At 43.1% G+C, this 13126-nt stretch overlaps 4 protein-coding genes across 4 annotated transcripts; 2 read left to right on the plus strand and 2 right to left on the minus strand.

The window, feature by feature from the left end:
• Window positions 1–677: 677 nt before the first annotated feature.
• On the minus strand, window positions 678–2447 carry NEHOM01_1922 (uncharacterized protein; the record flags this gene model as incomplete). Its single annotated transcript, XM_051490800.1, has 1 exon — window positions 678–2447. One exon carries the CDS (start codon window positions 2445–2447, stop codon window positions 678–680), a length of 1770 nt encoding a protein of 589 aa, XP_051346760.1.
• A 430-nt stretch (window positions 2448–2877) lies between these two features.
• NEHOM01_1923 (uncharacterized protein) lies at window positions 2878–6486 on the plus strand (the record flags this gene model as incomplete). Its single annotated transcript, XM_051490801.1, has 1 exon — window positions 2878–6486. The coding sequence occupies one exon, from the start codon at window positions 2878–2880 to the stop codon at window positions 6484–6486; it is 3609 nt and encodes a 1202-aa protein (XP_051346761.1).
• Window positions 6487–6527: 41 nt separating this feature from the next.
• NEHOM01_1924 (uncharacterized protein) lies at window positions 6528–8723 on the plus strand (the record flags this gene model as incomplete). The annotated part of the gene is made up of 1 exon (XM_051490802.1): window positions 6528–8723. One exon carries the CDS (start codon window positions 6528–6530, stop codon window positions 8721–8723), a length of 2196 nt encoding a protein of 731 aa, XP_051346762.1.
• A 332-nt stretch (window positions 8724–9055) lies between these two features.
• Window positions 9056–11854, minus strand: NEHOM01_1925 (uncharacterized protein; the record flags this gene model as incomplete). The annotated part of the gene is made up of 1 exon (XM_051490803.1): window positions 9056–11854. The coding sequence occupies one exon, from the start codon at window positions 11852–11854 to the stop codon at window positions 9056–9058; it is 2799 nt and encodes a 932-aa protein (XP_051346763.1).
• Between the last annotated feature and the right edge of the window lie 1272 nt (window positions 11855–13126).

Raw genomic sequence — 13126 nt, forward strand, 5'->3', positions numbered from 1 at the left:
AATGTGTTTCGTTGAGCGCACTTTCTAGTATTGAATCGAGTTAAGCTAAGTTTAATAAACTAGATTATAGGTTATCTTTGAAAGCACTATGAACATTTATTAGAAAAATCAGAATAAAACCTATTCTTAGTCGAAAAGAGAAGAGTTTAGTTTTTGTTAAAATTCACCAATCCCGATCCCAAATCAAAATAACAAATTAATCAAAACACCAACTCAACACCAACTGTAACACTCAATGCTAACTGTCGTGCCCCGGGGAAGGGATAGTACCTTTCAACCAAACATATTCGACTAAAGACCGATTTTGAAGTGGTTAGTATTGAGTTGGTATAACTTAAGTTCTCGTTATCGTACGCCATCTTGAGATAGTCTGCAAACTCATAATATAAATACTAATCTGAGCTTGTGATTTCTAATTCGAGATTTAATCGCGTTCGCTGCGATCAGTGCCAAGCCGATAAACATTACAGAACTTTGCTCCTGTAGACAACTCACTTTGAAGTGGAGGCCGGCGAGGACACCACACAACATAATACTAACTTAATGAGCAAGTTTAAACCATCCTTTATTCTAGTGAAATTGAGCCCAACAATTCGGTTGGGGTTTGTGACATACGCGGACATATCCGCGCACAGGTTAAACAACTGTAAAATAAAGATTGGTTTGGGCAGTGGCTGTTATGGCATTGGGTTAGGATTGATATTGAAATGTTCGCGGACTAGAGAAACAATGGCATCGTAGTCTAATGGGACTATTGCTGGCAACTTCTTATGGATTATAGCTTGAGTCCACTTGTCTGGAATTGCCTGCTTATTTAAACTAATCTCTGGGATTGGAGAGGCTATGGTATGTCTCATTGTTAGTTTTAAGTTGATTGCGTGCGGCTGAAGCCATTTAAATGCACGGACGGTGGATGCTAGGTCGGTGGACTGCTCAAATGTATTTGCGTGAATCTTGGTTATGGCGTTAGAGTTGTAAGTGATCTTAATGTAGCCTTTTGAGAGATAGATCATTGCGGTGGTCACTTCATTAGTGGTGAGCATAGCCATTTGCATGGCAGCCAGAAACCTCGAGGAGCCCGGATGGCAGATAGCAAAGAATTTAACAGGAAGACTTACAGGCCTCATTAGTAAACTATCGACAGTGTATGGCATATAAATAATGAGCTTCTCCAACTCCCGGGGCAGGTCAGGCTTATTTCGAGCCCAAGACTCAGGAATAACATGGCACAGACTTATAGTCACGCTGTTATCGAGACATACGACACCAAAGAACCGCAGATCGGAATGGAAGAAGTAATACAGGTGCCCACATTGGTATGAGCCTTTTTTTAAGTCATGCTTTTCAGATTCGGAGAGTTTGTGCGTTTGTTCAGTAGTTAAAACCTGATGGGGCAAGGTTGAGCTCTGATTCGTAATACTATGTATCAAGATAGTGATGTTAAAAAAGCGGTGCTTGTGGTTATTTATAAACTTCAAGTAGATAATGGGTGATTCTCGAATCTTAATACGAGACTTCTTCGTCATCTGGGGAAGAGGCGTTTTAGATGGTTTCGGCTTCGCTGGGCGGGAAGAATGAATTGTAAATGTGTTCGGCGGATTAACAATGAGAAGTGTTGCATTAGTGGATGCTAGACCACACATTCCATGCTCCAGAAGAGCACTAGGAGTAAGATTGGCCTTATCGTTATACACTAACCACTCGAGGATCACTGGAAAGTTGCCGGCATTTGGGTTTGCCGCAAAGAGTGCCTCTAAGGTAGTATCAATCGACGAAATTGTATGCATCGCGGCATTGTTCCTCATTATATCAATTTTACACCCAATAACCGGCGGGCAATCGGGCTGGTTATTGGTTAGAGTGTGACGAGACATATAAAACATCATGAAACCGTTTGGTATCATATATCCTTCTATTTGTTCGTGGGTCAGGATGATATAAAAGACCGAATCCATAGTGTTTTTGATTTTATATAGTGTCCGGCTTGGGTTAGTCTGCGAAGTATCAAACCAACAGCGGCGCAGGGTGTCAATTAGTTGTTTGCGATCTAGCAGAGGTATGACGAAGTTGTGAGGCTGTGTATCCTTATTATCAACACAGTTAGAAGTGCTGGGGCTGGGATTGGCCATAGGTAAATTGGCACTTTCATGAGTACGCTTCGTGCCTCGTTTTCGGGGCTTGTCACTTTGTTTTTGGGTGGCATTGATAAGCTGGCTTAATACTCCCACACAAGCAAGGATAGTAAAGACCAAAAACCCGGGTTTCTTTCGGTCTAGTTCAGTCCAGGGGTTGCGAGTGTAGGGCATAACATGCATCCATTCATACACAGCACAAGGTTCATGGGATGAGTATGGCTCTTTAGCCAACGTATGCTCTATTAACGACTTGTCTTGAGGCGAGCGGGACCTTTTATTAGATAAGTATAGTTGGGAACGTGGCGATAGCATAAGGTCAAAATATAGATTAGATATGCAAAATAAAATGGTTAAAGAATCCAATTGTGTTGATATTGAGTTAGGTTGGTATTGTGTTGGTATTGTGTTGGTATTGTGTTGGTATTGAGGTGGGGTAGTGGTCGTATGACACCCCAGTTAGATATAATTAAACCATGCTTAATTATCACATTACTATGACAATGAGGCATCCTAGAACATAATTTGATTAGATCCGGCATCAATTGAATTCGAATCAATGCCGAGCTTTTGAAGCACACATAAAATTGCCTTTTAAGGAAATTATTTATTCAGATTGCCACGACCATGCCCTAATTACACACCACCAAGCCATCTATCACTCGTCTAGAGAACACAACCATTAAATTAATCATTAAGTCCTTATCAAAAACTCAAATATAAATATAACTAATTTTGAAATAACATGCAAGATAAGAATCCCTTAACCATATTATTATTACTACTCGCCTATATACTAGGGGCAGAGCCGCAGAAAACCATAATGCTCAACCACAGCGATTCAAAACCACGATACAACTCGACCGATGACACAATTACTCCAGCAATGGCAAGGCAGCTCGACCCTTCAGAATACGAAAGCATGCATTTCAAACTGTGCGAACAGCTATCACAAATCTTCACCTTCCACCCAATAGACAGGGCTAACCCAACCACAAACCACGTAGCTTCGATCGAACTAAGCCCATCTCATCTAATTCGTTATGATCCGAAGGAGCCGTTAAGCCTTGGTATTCGATTCATTGAAGAAAGTAAGTTCCGGCTCGATGTCTTGCTGGATGCCTCCAAGATGCTATTCGTAGACTGTCTGAACCAGTACGCTCGGGTTCTTGATAACATTCACACCATTGAAGTAGATGCCGTCCGGATCTGTGGAGTGGCTTCCAACCCCATTGCTTTCTATGGCCTATTGCAACAGCTTCTTTATTCCGTTGACACGCCCCAAATATACATTGAGTACACCCTGAAGGTTAGCCCAATGAGTGACATAACAATCCCGGCTCTGATAACCACGCCGTTGAGAGAGAGCATTCCAAGACAATACCAGCCCAAAATAATGCTTGTCTCTGTCCCGACAGCGGTATGCCTGGTTATAAATTGCGTCTACTCTTACTACGCCGTTTTGTCCGAACTAGTGATTGTTGGTTCCGACTGGCCCAAAACCCCTGAAGTAAGAACATGCATTCAATGGGCCGAGGATTATAAGCTGGACATTGTGTACGAGAAGTGGCAGCCCGGGTTTAGTGATATTCTAAGCAATGAAGTACCTTGTGCCCATCTAGGTCTGTACCAGCTGGACAGTGCCGCTAATCGCAGCCACCACCACTCTCGTGGTGACTGGCAATCACTTAAGATTGACGCTGACATCCTAGCCGTCCTACTGGAACGCAACACCATTCGCTCTCTATCCATAGACTACGCCATATTAGCCACTATGCGCATGCTTATGCCTTTAGAAGCCGCGGAAATGACTCAAGCCACCCTGCAAGTAGTCCACGTCGGATATGACCATGAGAAAATCATCCACACTATCATCGACGATGTTTTAAAAAGCAGCAACTATCTACCTATTGACCCAATCTCTGCCAAAGATAACCTATATCTCAAGCTAATCACCCCCTGGATAAGCACTACCGCCACACGCAATGTGATTATTCAGTCCACCCTAACTGACTACGTGAAGATTCAACCAGGAAGCGCGCAGCTAAACGAAAATACTGATATCACCGATGAAGAGTTTGACCCCATTACCAATGTAGAACTTGACAAGCTTAAAATCAAGATCCAGGAGCACACTAGGTTTATAAGCTCTATCCAACCCGAGACAAGCACTTCCTTTGCAATCGTCGGCCTTGGCAACCTCAGACCAGACATCGAGTTATTCTTCTTCTTCAACTCAATATCTGCCATTAGTTGCTACTCCAGGTCGTATACCTCCACCCGTTTGTCTACCAACCCCATCTTAAAACACAACCAAATTTGGATGGACTTGGCCATCACCACTAACCTAGATGCTAACCCAAAAAGCGCAAGCAATTTACAAGCACAAGCGGCTCAGGCCCTCAAGATTCTTACCCCCGCAACCACAAGTACCCCGTATCCCATTCGCAACGTGACTCTCACTGACACGCTCATCATCGACAACAACCCCCTATTACATGTTGGAATACTTTTAACCCACCTAAACGATGACACCAATGTCATATTCAACACAGCAATGTCCCAAACTGAGGAAAAGGAAGTGCGGGAAAGGATCGATCGTAGCATAATAGGCCAAATTAAGAGTTTGGCCAAAGACCGGAGAACCGACTTCCGCACAGGGGCTAAGTATATCTACTTTGACCGCTGCTTAAAAGAGCTTGTGGACTTTATCCTAGAGTACGTTCTTTTCCGGAATCGCCAAACCATTATCTACCTCAAGCCGCGAGTTGGCGATGACAGCTTCGATACCATTCAGAAACACGTCCAGCATTCACAATACTACTCGCCCCACAGCCCTTGCTACCCTTCGATATACTTGTACGCACCATCATATGGTCTCGGGCCGAGTGTTGGTAACATTATCAACTTCTTCTACAATGGCAAGCCGATCTACGACTCCACCCAGTCCAAGTCCAAAATCGTCAGGCTCAGCCTCTGGACAGACGTCCCCCCCGACCAGACCTGCAGCGTCCAAGCCTGGGCCCACACCATGGCTTCTATAACTTGTATTCTGCCCTCCCACTACAAGAATTCCGAGGCCATTAGGCACCTTCAGACACTTCATGATTTAATGCTACCCCCTATCGTCTGTGTTGACTTCAACAACGATATCCAAAAGCTCAAAGAAAATCTAGACATCCTAACCCAAGCGTGCCAATATCCTACCACTACTCAAAAACAGTACGCACTAGACATGAGCGCCCAGGCCACTCCACGTGTTGTTAAATTTATCAACATTCCCATGCCAACCCCGCCTAACACCTTCGAAGACCCCGCGCCGGCCGTATACCCGCTCATGAAATCCTGCAAAAACACCAAACTGCCTATCGCAGAAACACTCAACGCACTCCGCCCCATTCTTCTGTGGGCCAAAGTCTACTTCCCTTGCTTCAAATACTGCAGTCTGGAAATTCCCAACTTCGATTCCCCCCACGGTAGCATTGATCAAAGGGATGTGCGCCATCGTTTCCAGCCAGAATGCCTAGTCATTACTTATGCCGGCCACCCGATCAATGTTGCCAGTTGTCTAGTCAACTTAGAGACTAAATCTCGCTCCCCAGACAGCAATATTATAGACGCCCATGTTAGTATACGCATTTATAACGAAAGGCCGATAGGCCCCTACGAGTTCTCACCGAGACTCTACCGATCTCCACCTGTTTTCTATGCCATCACCACTGAAATCTACCAGTACATCCAAAAGCATAATAGTTCCTACTTTAAAAAGGCTAACCGCAGTGTTCCTGAGCACGAGAGATCACTTGAGTCATGCAACGAAAAGATGCAGTCGTGTTTCAACAAGATTGTCCTATCAAATGCAACCTGTAATATCTGTGGCGGTTTGCTGTCCGAGATCTTTTCCGAGGCCGGCCTTAAAGACAACAACATCTGTGCGCTCTTCATAAATAGCATTCAGGTAGTTTGTTTTGCATGTATTTTCCGATTCCATGGATCCAAGGTACATATAGCTGATATGATCCAAAGCGGCTTCAGCGAAAAATTCTACACCCTCTATGTTGACCAAAACTCCACCAACAACACAGTCCGTGCCAATGAAGATTCGCTCATGTCTCTGAGGCTCTTGGTCTATAAAGATCTCCCGCCTGCTAATAAGGCGCAAATTATGTCTATCGATTTTAACTCCCTAGCCTGGGAGTATAACTGCCCTCCAAGCAAACAAATCCAATTATCCGACGTGCCTTTCACACCACTACCAGATGCCGTTAAAACCCCATTAACTGATCCCAGAGTGCTTATTGCAATAGGCGCACTTCTTTGCGCGATCATTGCAGTAATAACAGTATTCATCTAATATTAAATTGGTCTTAAGTTGGTATTGGTTTAAATCAACATATGTTGCTTGTTTATTCATTCGTTATTTTGTTTCCTTGTTGGTTATTGCGTATCAGATCTACCCCTGTTTATGATTATAACCAACGGGTAATTTTAGTTGCAATGATGAACACCAAAATGATAAATGGTCATCAGCGCTTATTAGCACTTGTGTGGGCTGGGTTCTTCTTTGTGAACCTTATCGCTACCACCCCCCGTGAATATATACGCATGCATAACACTGCCCCGACCATCCCAATCTTGGCTAACATTGGATTAGATTGGGCCCAAAGACTACAGGCAATTTTCCTCTCCGCTCCGCACATTGATTTATTCGATGGCACACCTGAAAGTAATGAGGCCAAAACAGACATTGCAAAGCAAATACTAGACCTATGCCAGGAATTTCAGCCCGGCTCCAACTATTGGAATCTCAAAGATATTGAACTCCTTATAAACAGCCCACCAGAACAGAATTCAGATACAACAGATAGCAGCCCACTCCAATCCAGCAGGCAGAGCACACCAAGTACCTTTACAAGTATACCCGCCAATGATCCTAACAATGAACCAGAACTTTTCGAGGTCAATTTAGATTCAGGTGATCAATCCACCAGATATGCTTCTTCGGTTCCCCCAGCTCAACCCAATCAACGTATTTACATGGTAGCACCACATGCTTTAACGATTAGATTTTTATACGCATACACTCTACTCTTCCGTACTTGCGACCCAAATGATGTCAAGAAAATAGCCAGACTAGCTTATTGTCTGTTCGACGCCAATCACTTTAAACGTTCGTATGCCCGGGCACAGGACCAAGAGATTAATAACTTCAAGCATATTCTGAGCATAGCGATGTTTTTCGTGGCCATGGCCAACAACAAGAACATTGAGCTAATCACTCGGCCAAATAGTATCTATCATACCTTTCTTACGAACCTCATTCGACGGTTTGAATTCCCCTTGTTGTTCACAGCCAATGAGATTGACTGGATACCTGAGCTGATCTCAAGAATCTACTTTGACCAAGAAACGTATGAAGCCCATTTCCCCAAGGTCAAGAGTTATCTGTATAGCGCTATGGTTAAGACGCTGTATGAAAGCACACTCATTCAGAACAAGGAGTCACATGACCTCTTGCGAGGAAGCAAACTCTTAGCCTACCTCCACCCCCTTAACATTGAGCTCGCCGCCAGAGGAGTTGCCTATAGCTATAACACCGCGACAAAAACCATAACGCTCTCCCGAATCACTCCTCGCTCACAGCTTCCTTCAAACGACTTCGAAGCAGCCGCAACTTGGCTCTGCACTATCCCAGCAACCTATACAGTCCACTCCCCCAACCCAAGTGTATTCTACATGTTTCTCTTCGTTATAAAGCGGTACCTAGCGCCTGCTGATTTCGAACGGATAACTTTTGAATACATCCCGTCGGAAGACACCGACTTCAAAAGCCACCCCATGGCCAAAACTAGTTTAATAGGTATAATTAGCTTTGTCATGTTGTTTGTAATTGATCTTCTATGCCTGGCTTTTGTCTCGCCGGCAATTCTATTCTCAGCTACTCCACTAGTGATCATTTCTATTGGTCTGCTCGCCACTGTTCTAGCCAGAAACGCTGCTCCTACCGAGGGAAAGACACCAAACAAGATATATACTATTGTTGCCATAAGCGCGGGATTGATATGCACCATTTGTCTGTTACTGGCTGCAAACCATCTACTAATCAATAAGAACATGCCTAGCTACGAGAAAAGCCAGATGGTCTCTCGAGTTTTAATGAGTGGTACTATACTGGTCGTTTTTATCTCTTTTCTGACTAAGCTCATCACCCATTCCCGCCTGACGCCTGTCTTTCAACGCGTCTTTAATCTCCTGTACGTTTTGGCAGCATTGCTTGCCCTGGCTCCACCGATTCTTGTTCTCTGTGGTCGTTTGCCTGAAGCCGGGATTTTACTGAGATCACAAGTCCTTATTTTCTCAGCCAGTCTGTTTATCTTTGGCATTATAATCGACGTTTACTCTGTTCTTATACAAGACGATCAGACTGCTGCACCAACTCCACAGCAAACCGAGATCAAATACACCAGGATATATGTTCTTTCCTTGGGTCTTGTTATACTGATTGGAGTTTCCTTTGTTTTGATGAAATACTACAACTTACTTGATCTTGATATAATAAAGCCGCTAGGCAAGACTCAAAAAAGTAGCTGAATTGCATGTGCATAGATTAGACACTCCACTTGTTTTGGCCGGGTCATGTAACTACAATGTATTTGTTAAATGCACTCTTATTTATACCTTCCAAATCCTAGAAAGGATAAATAAGATCTGATTTACCACCCAAGATAAATAAGTATTTTGATCCAAATTTATGTCACCTTGGTATGAACCAGTTTGTGACATTTATGTCATACAACAACTCTAAATAAAGAGAATATATGATATTAAGTTAGGTTATGTTAGTCTGGATTTAGATGGGCTAAGTTGTTAGTATTGGGTTAGTATGGAGTTCACTTTATTAATTGGAGCCAAGCAAGTGAATGCTAACTGTCGGCGTGCCTTGCCAAAAGCATGTGACAAATTCGGGCATCAGCCAGTGCGTGTAAGAAAACGCTAGGAATTGTGCGACTTTCAAATTCCTCCTGGCCTCTGCCTGAAGATAGTGAAATGCCCACCAGCTTGGTAAGGAAGCCGGTTATGTTGCGGCAAATAGGACATACAATACCCTTAAATACATCCGGTAACTGGCCTTGGTATTCATCTAAGTCCTGAAGTGTATAGGATTGAACCAGTCTTGCAGCACAGCCAAGACATATTATATGGCTGCACAACAGGACACAAACATCCAAGGCCGGCTTCGTTTCTTCCGCAGCAAATCCCAATAAACACACGCCACATTTAAGATCATCCCAATTAGTAGAGCCTAAATAGAGCGATATGTGCTCGTAGAACCGTTTGTGCTTTGTTTGAGCTAAGGCTCGACTGTCCAGCGAGCATTTCCTTAACTTCTTGGCGGTTTCCAAGGAGAGTAGAACAATACTATCGGCAAAAGTGTGCTCACTAACCCCCAACTCACTCGCTTGCACAACATCAACATATATTGGATTGGCTAGATTATTGCTAGCTTCTATGTTCGCTGAAGATTGGGCCAAAATTGTTGTTGCTTTAATTTGAAGCTTAGTTAGATCGGGGAGGTTGTACGCTATAATTCCATTTTGGCTCAAGTGTGCATGGACCTTCTGGTGCAATGAGGGGAATTTGAGATAAATAGACTCTACACCGGTAAATCGGCCACTCACCCATTGCAAGATACTTTGTAGCTGCGCAGCCGAAAAACAGACGCTATCAATTTTCAGCCATACACATTTAACTGAAACCATTAGAACCGATTGATCCTGCTGTTTCAAACAGTTCTGCAAATCAGTCTCTAACTCTGCCATTGAGGAGAAGCATATCATAATACTTTGATATTTCTGGTAGTGACATTCCAGACTAATTTTATCTAGCATTTGAAAGTATTGGGCTAGTCCCATGGCCAAATGGTCTTGAAGTTCTACTGGCGCATTGATTTCCTTTAATTTGGCTAAACAACTGTAGTGGTCCAAGTCCACCACATCCAAATAGAGCTTATCCAAACTAGAACTAACTGCGCCTACATTTCCCACGAGTATTGGTAACTCCGTCTGACTAACCTCAATAAGTATTTGGGCTACGTTATCTTTGGCTAAATGCGCAACTAATTTGACTATTCCCTTTTCCGAGATAATAGGCGCTTGGATGTAGATAGAGACTGGGTTTAGAAAAAGATACCGCTCAATAACGAACGCGGCCACTGACAACTCAACATTATCAAAAACCAACTCAGTAATAGTCGTTCGATCTTTTCCTATCTGATTTTCTCCTAAGTATTTCAGAGCTGTTTGATCGCTGGCTTGGCTACTTGGTCGATGCAATCGTGGATTATTCAAGAAGCACTTCCCTGCCTGGTTTAGGCGAATGTTCTTAATTACTAGTCGAGTGGCTCTAATGTCTCCAAATAAAGTCAAAAGTTCTTTCAGATTAGCTTCCTCATTCATGGCCGGGCTCGCTTTTCCTGTAAGAGTTATCTGCTGATAGGTTAGGTGCTGGCAAAAGAAGCGGCCGGTCCCTTTTCTGTACCTTTGAATATGTCTCGCCAGACGATCGGCACTCACATCAATTTCAAAGGGCGGTATAGTTAACCCCGGCACACGCTGTCCTTCTACTCGGCAATCAACATTCTTCCAGCAACTAGCTGCTTTGGCATCCATCCCCAGCCGTACTAACCTTCTTATGGTAGCATCCACAAAATCAGTCGGTGCATTAGCCGCCACTAAGCTTATATCACCCACTTTAACTCCATAAGGTGTAAGGCACTTCGCCCGTGCTATCTCTAGCAAGTACTCTTGTCGGCCACAGAGTATAACATCTGTAAATATAAGTTCACTATACAAAGCCTCCAGCCACACCGGCCTAGTCTCAGTAGAAACAACACACGGCTTAAATAAGGAGTCACCAAAAACTCTAAGTCTGGTAATACGCAAAGGCAACTCTACTTCGGCCTGACTAGAAGCCATAACCACGAAAGCTTCCCATGACAAGGACAAAGCAATATTTGGATGGGAGCTCAAAAACCCAACTAGTCCCTCAATCTGAAAACTAGCAGAATCAACAAACAAGCCTAATGAAATACAGACCTTATCTGGGGTATTATTCTTAGGAAATACGATCCGGTTCAACCACAAGCAACCAAACAATCCAATGGTGTACTTTTCGTGCCAGTTAGGGATATCGAGATAATCTACATCTGTGTCCGAAACGCCAGTGATAATCAAAGACCTGATTGGTCCAGATAGACAGTTCTTAAGTATATAACAAATAGCTGTCTTAGAAACCTCATCTATAGTCACACTTATTGGGAACGGGTGCACGTAACCAGCATTCGTCAAGCATTCCGGCCCGGCCATTTCCAGCTGAGTATAACTCCAAGGCAGCAAAAAGCCCAGGCTAACACAATCAAAACGAGCCAGCAAGGGTTTCAGCACCCAAACAGAAGCCTCTGATTCGGGCATAATCTCAGCATTATCTTGAATGGATAGTTTCTGGCAAACAATACGCAATCTGTTCTCACCCACAACCAATCCTTTCAAGTCCCTCCAAAGGTTTCGATGAATTTTGGAATAGTTGGAAACAACAATGCTATAATCAGCCAACACAACACAATACTCAACGCCACCAGTAGGCAAATTCGTTTTATCTATCACAGCCTCCAATCGACCCGGGCTCAAAACAACCTCACTTGCCTGGGTAATATCCATACGCATCAAAGTAAAATACCTATCAATAAACGTTATGATTCGGTTTATATCATCACCACAAGTAGCTCCATAACCCGCCAACCATATAAACAAACAAGTTAAACCCAAATAACGAGATCTGATCATCTTTACTAGGGCTATTAAAATAAAGAGTTAGGTTGTGTTAGGTTGTGTTGTGTTAAGTTATGTTAGGTTGTGATAAGTTATGTTGTGTTGTGTTAAGTTATGTTGGGTTGTGTTGGGTTGTGGTATGATAAGATAATAAGTTGAGTTGTGGTTTGGTTTGGTTTGGTTGTAATAAGTTGTGTTGTGTTATGTTGTGGTATGATGAGATAATAAGTCGTGATAACATAAGATAACATAAGATAACATAATTATACTAACCCAATACTAACCCTATGACTAATACAAATTCCATCAGTGACATACCTCGATACAGTATAGTCGGGTTAGTATTGAATGTAGACAACAATATGACGTCATACTCAAATTTTAATAATACCAGTTACTATTGAGTTACTATTTGATATGATTTGAATTCTCTACCAACCTAATACCAACTGTCATGCCCATGGGGGGGAAAGGTCCCTCTTAGACCAGCAGTACTCATCCAAAGACAAAGAAAGGTGCCGGACTCTCTGTTCTTTATTCATGTATGAGCTTCTTGGGTGCCACGGTTGGCGATCAAGAAGGTGTAACGTCTCGGACGCTTCCCTTTAGATCCTTCAGTTAGAGACTCGCCTCTTTCCGTCAGATATCTAACGCTCGTTTGTCTAGGTGAGGCTTAGATGCTTCCCATGGAGGGACCTCTAGAACCTCCGTATCGCAATAACTAATCTCTATATCGTTGAGACCTAGATGTATCTCTGCGGAAGATCCCTAGAGTCTCGAGTTAGACGAAATCTAGATGTATCTCTGCGGAAGATCCCTAGAATCTCGATATCGCTACGTTGATCTCGGTCTCGTTGAGATCTAGATGAATCTTGTGGAAGACCTCTAGAATCTCGGTATCGCTCTCTTCTTATCTCCATCCGAATTCCTTATCTTAATCTGAATTTCCTTGATAGCAAAACTTGCTACTCCTTATAGTTCTAATGCTGATCTAATAGTTGTAGATTCACGACTAATTAATTGCTTATCTCAGATCTCCCAGGATTGGGATTGAAACATCACGTAACTTAGATGATGTCGAACAATAAAGGTTAATCTCTTAACGCTTTACTATTCCTCGCTCCTCGTCCGCTAATTAAATAGTGTTGGGAATTCTCATGCACAACA

Source organism: Nematocida homosporus (assembly GCF_024244095.1).
Source record: "Nematocida homosporus strain JUm1504 chromosome Unknown 4467, whole genome shotgun sequence".
NCBI lineage: Eukaryota > Fungi > Microsporidia > Nematocida > Nematocida homosporus.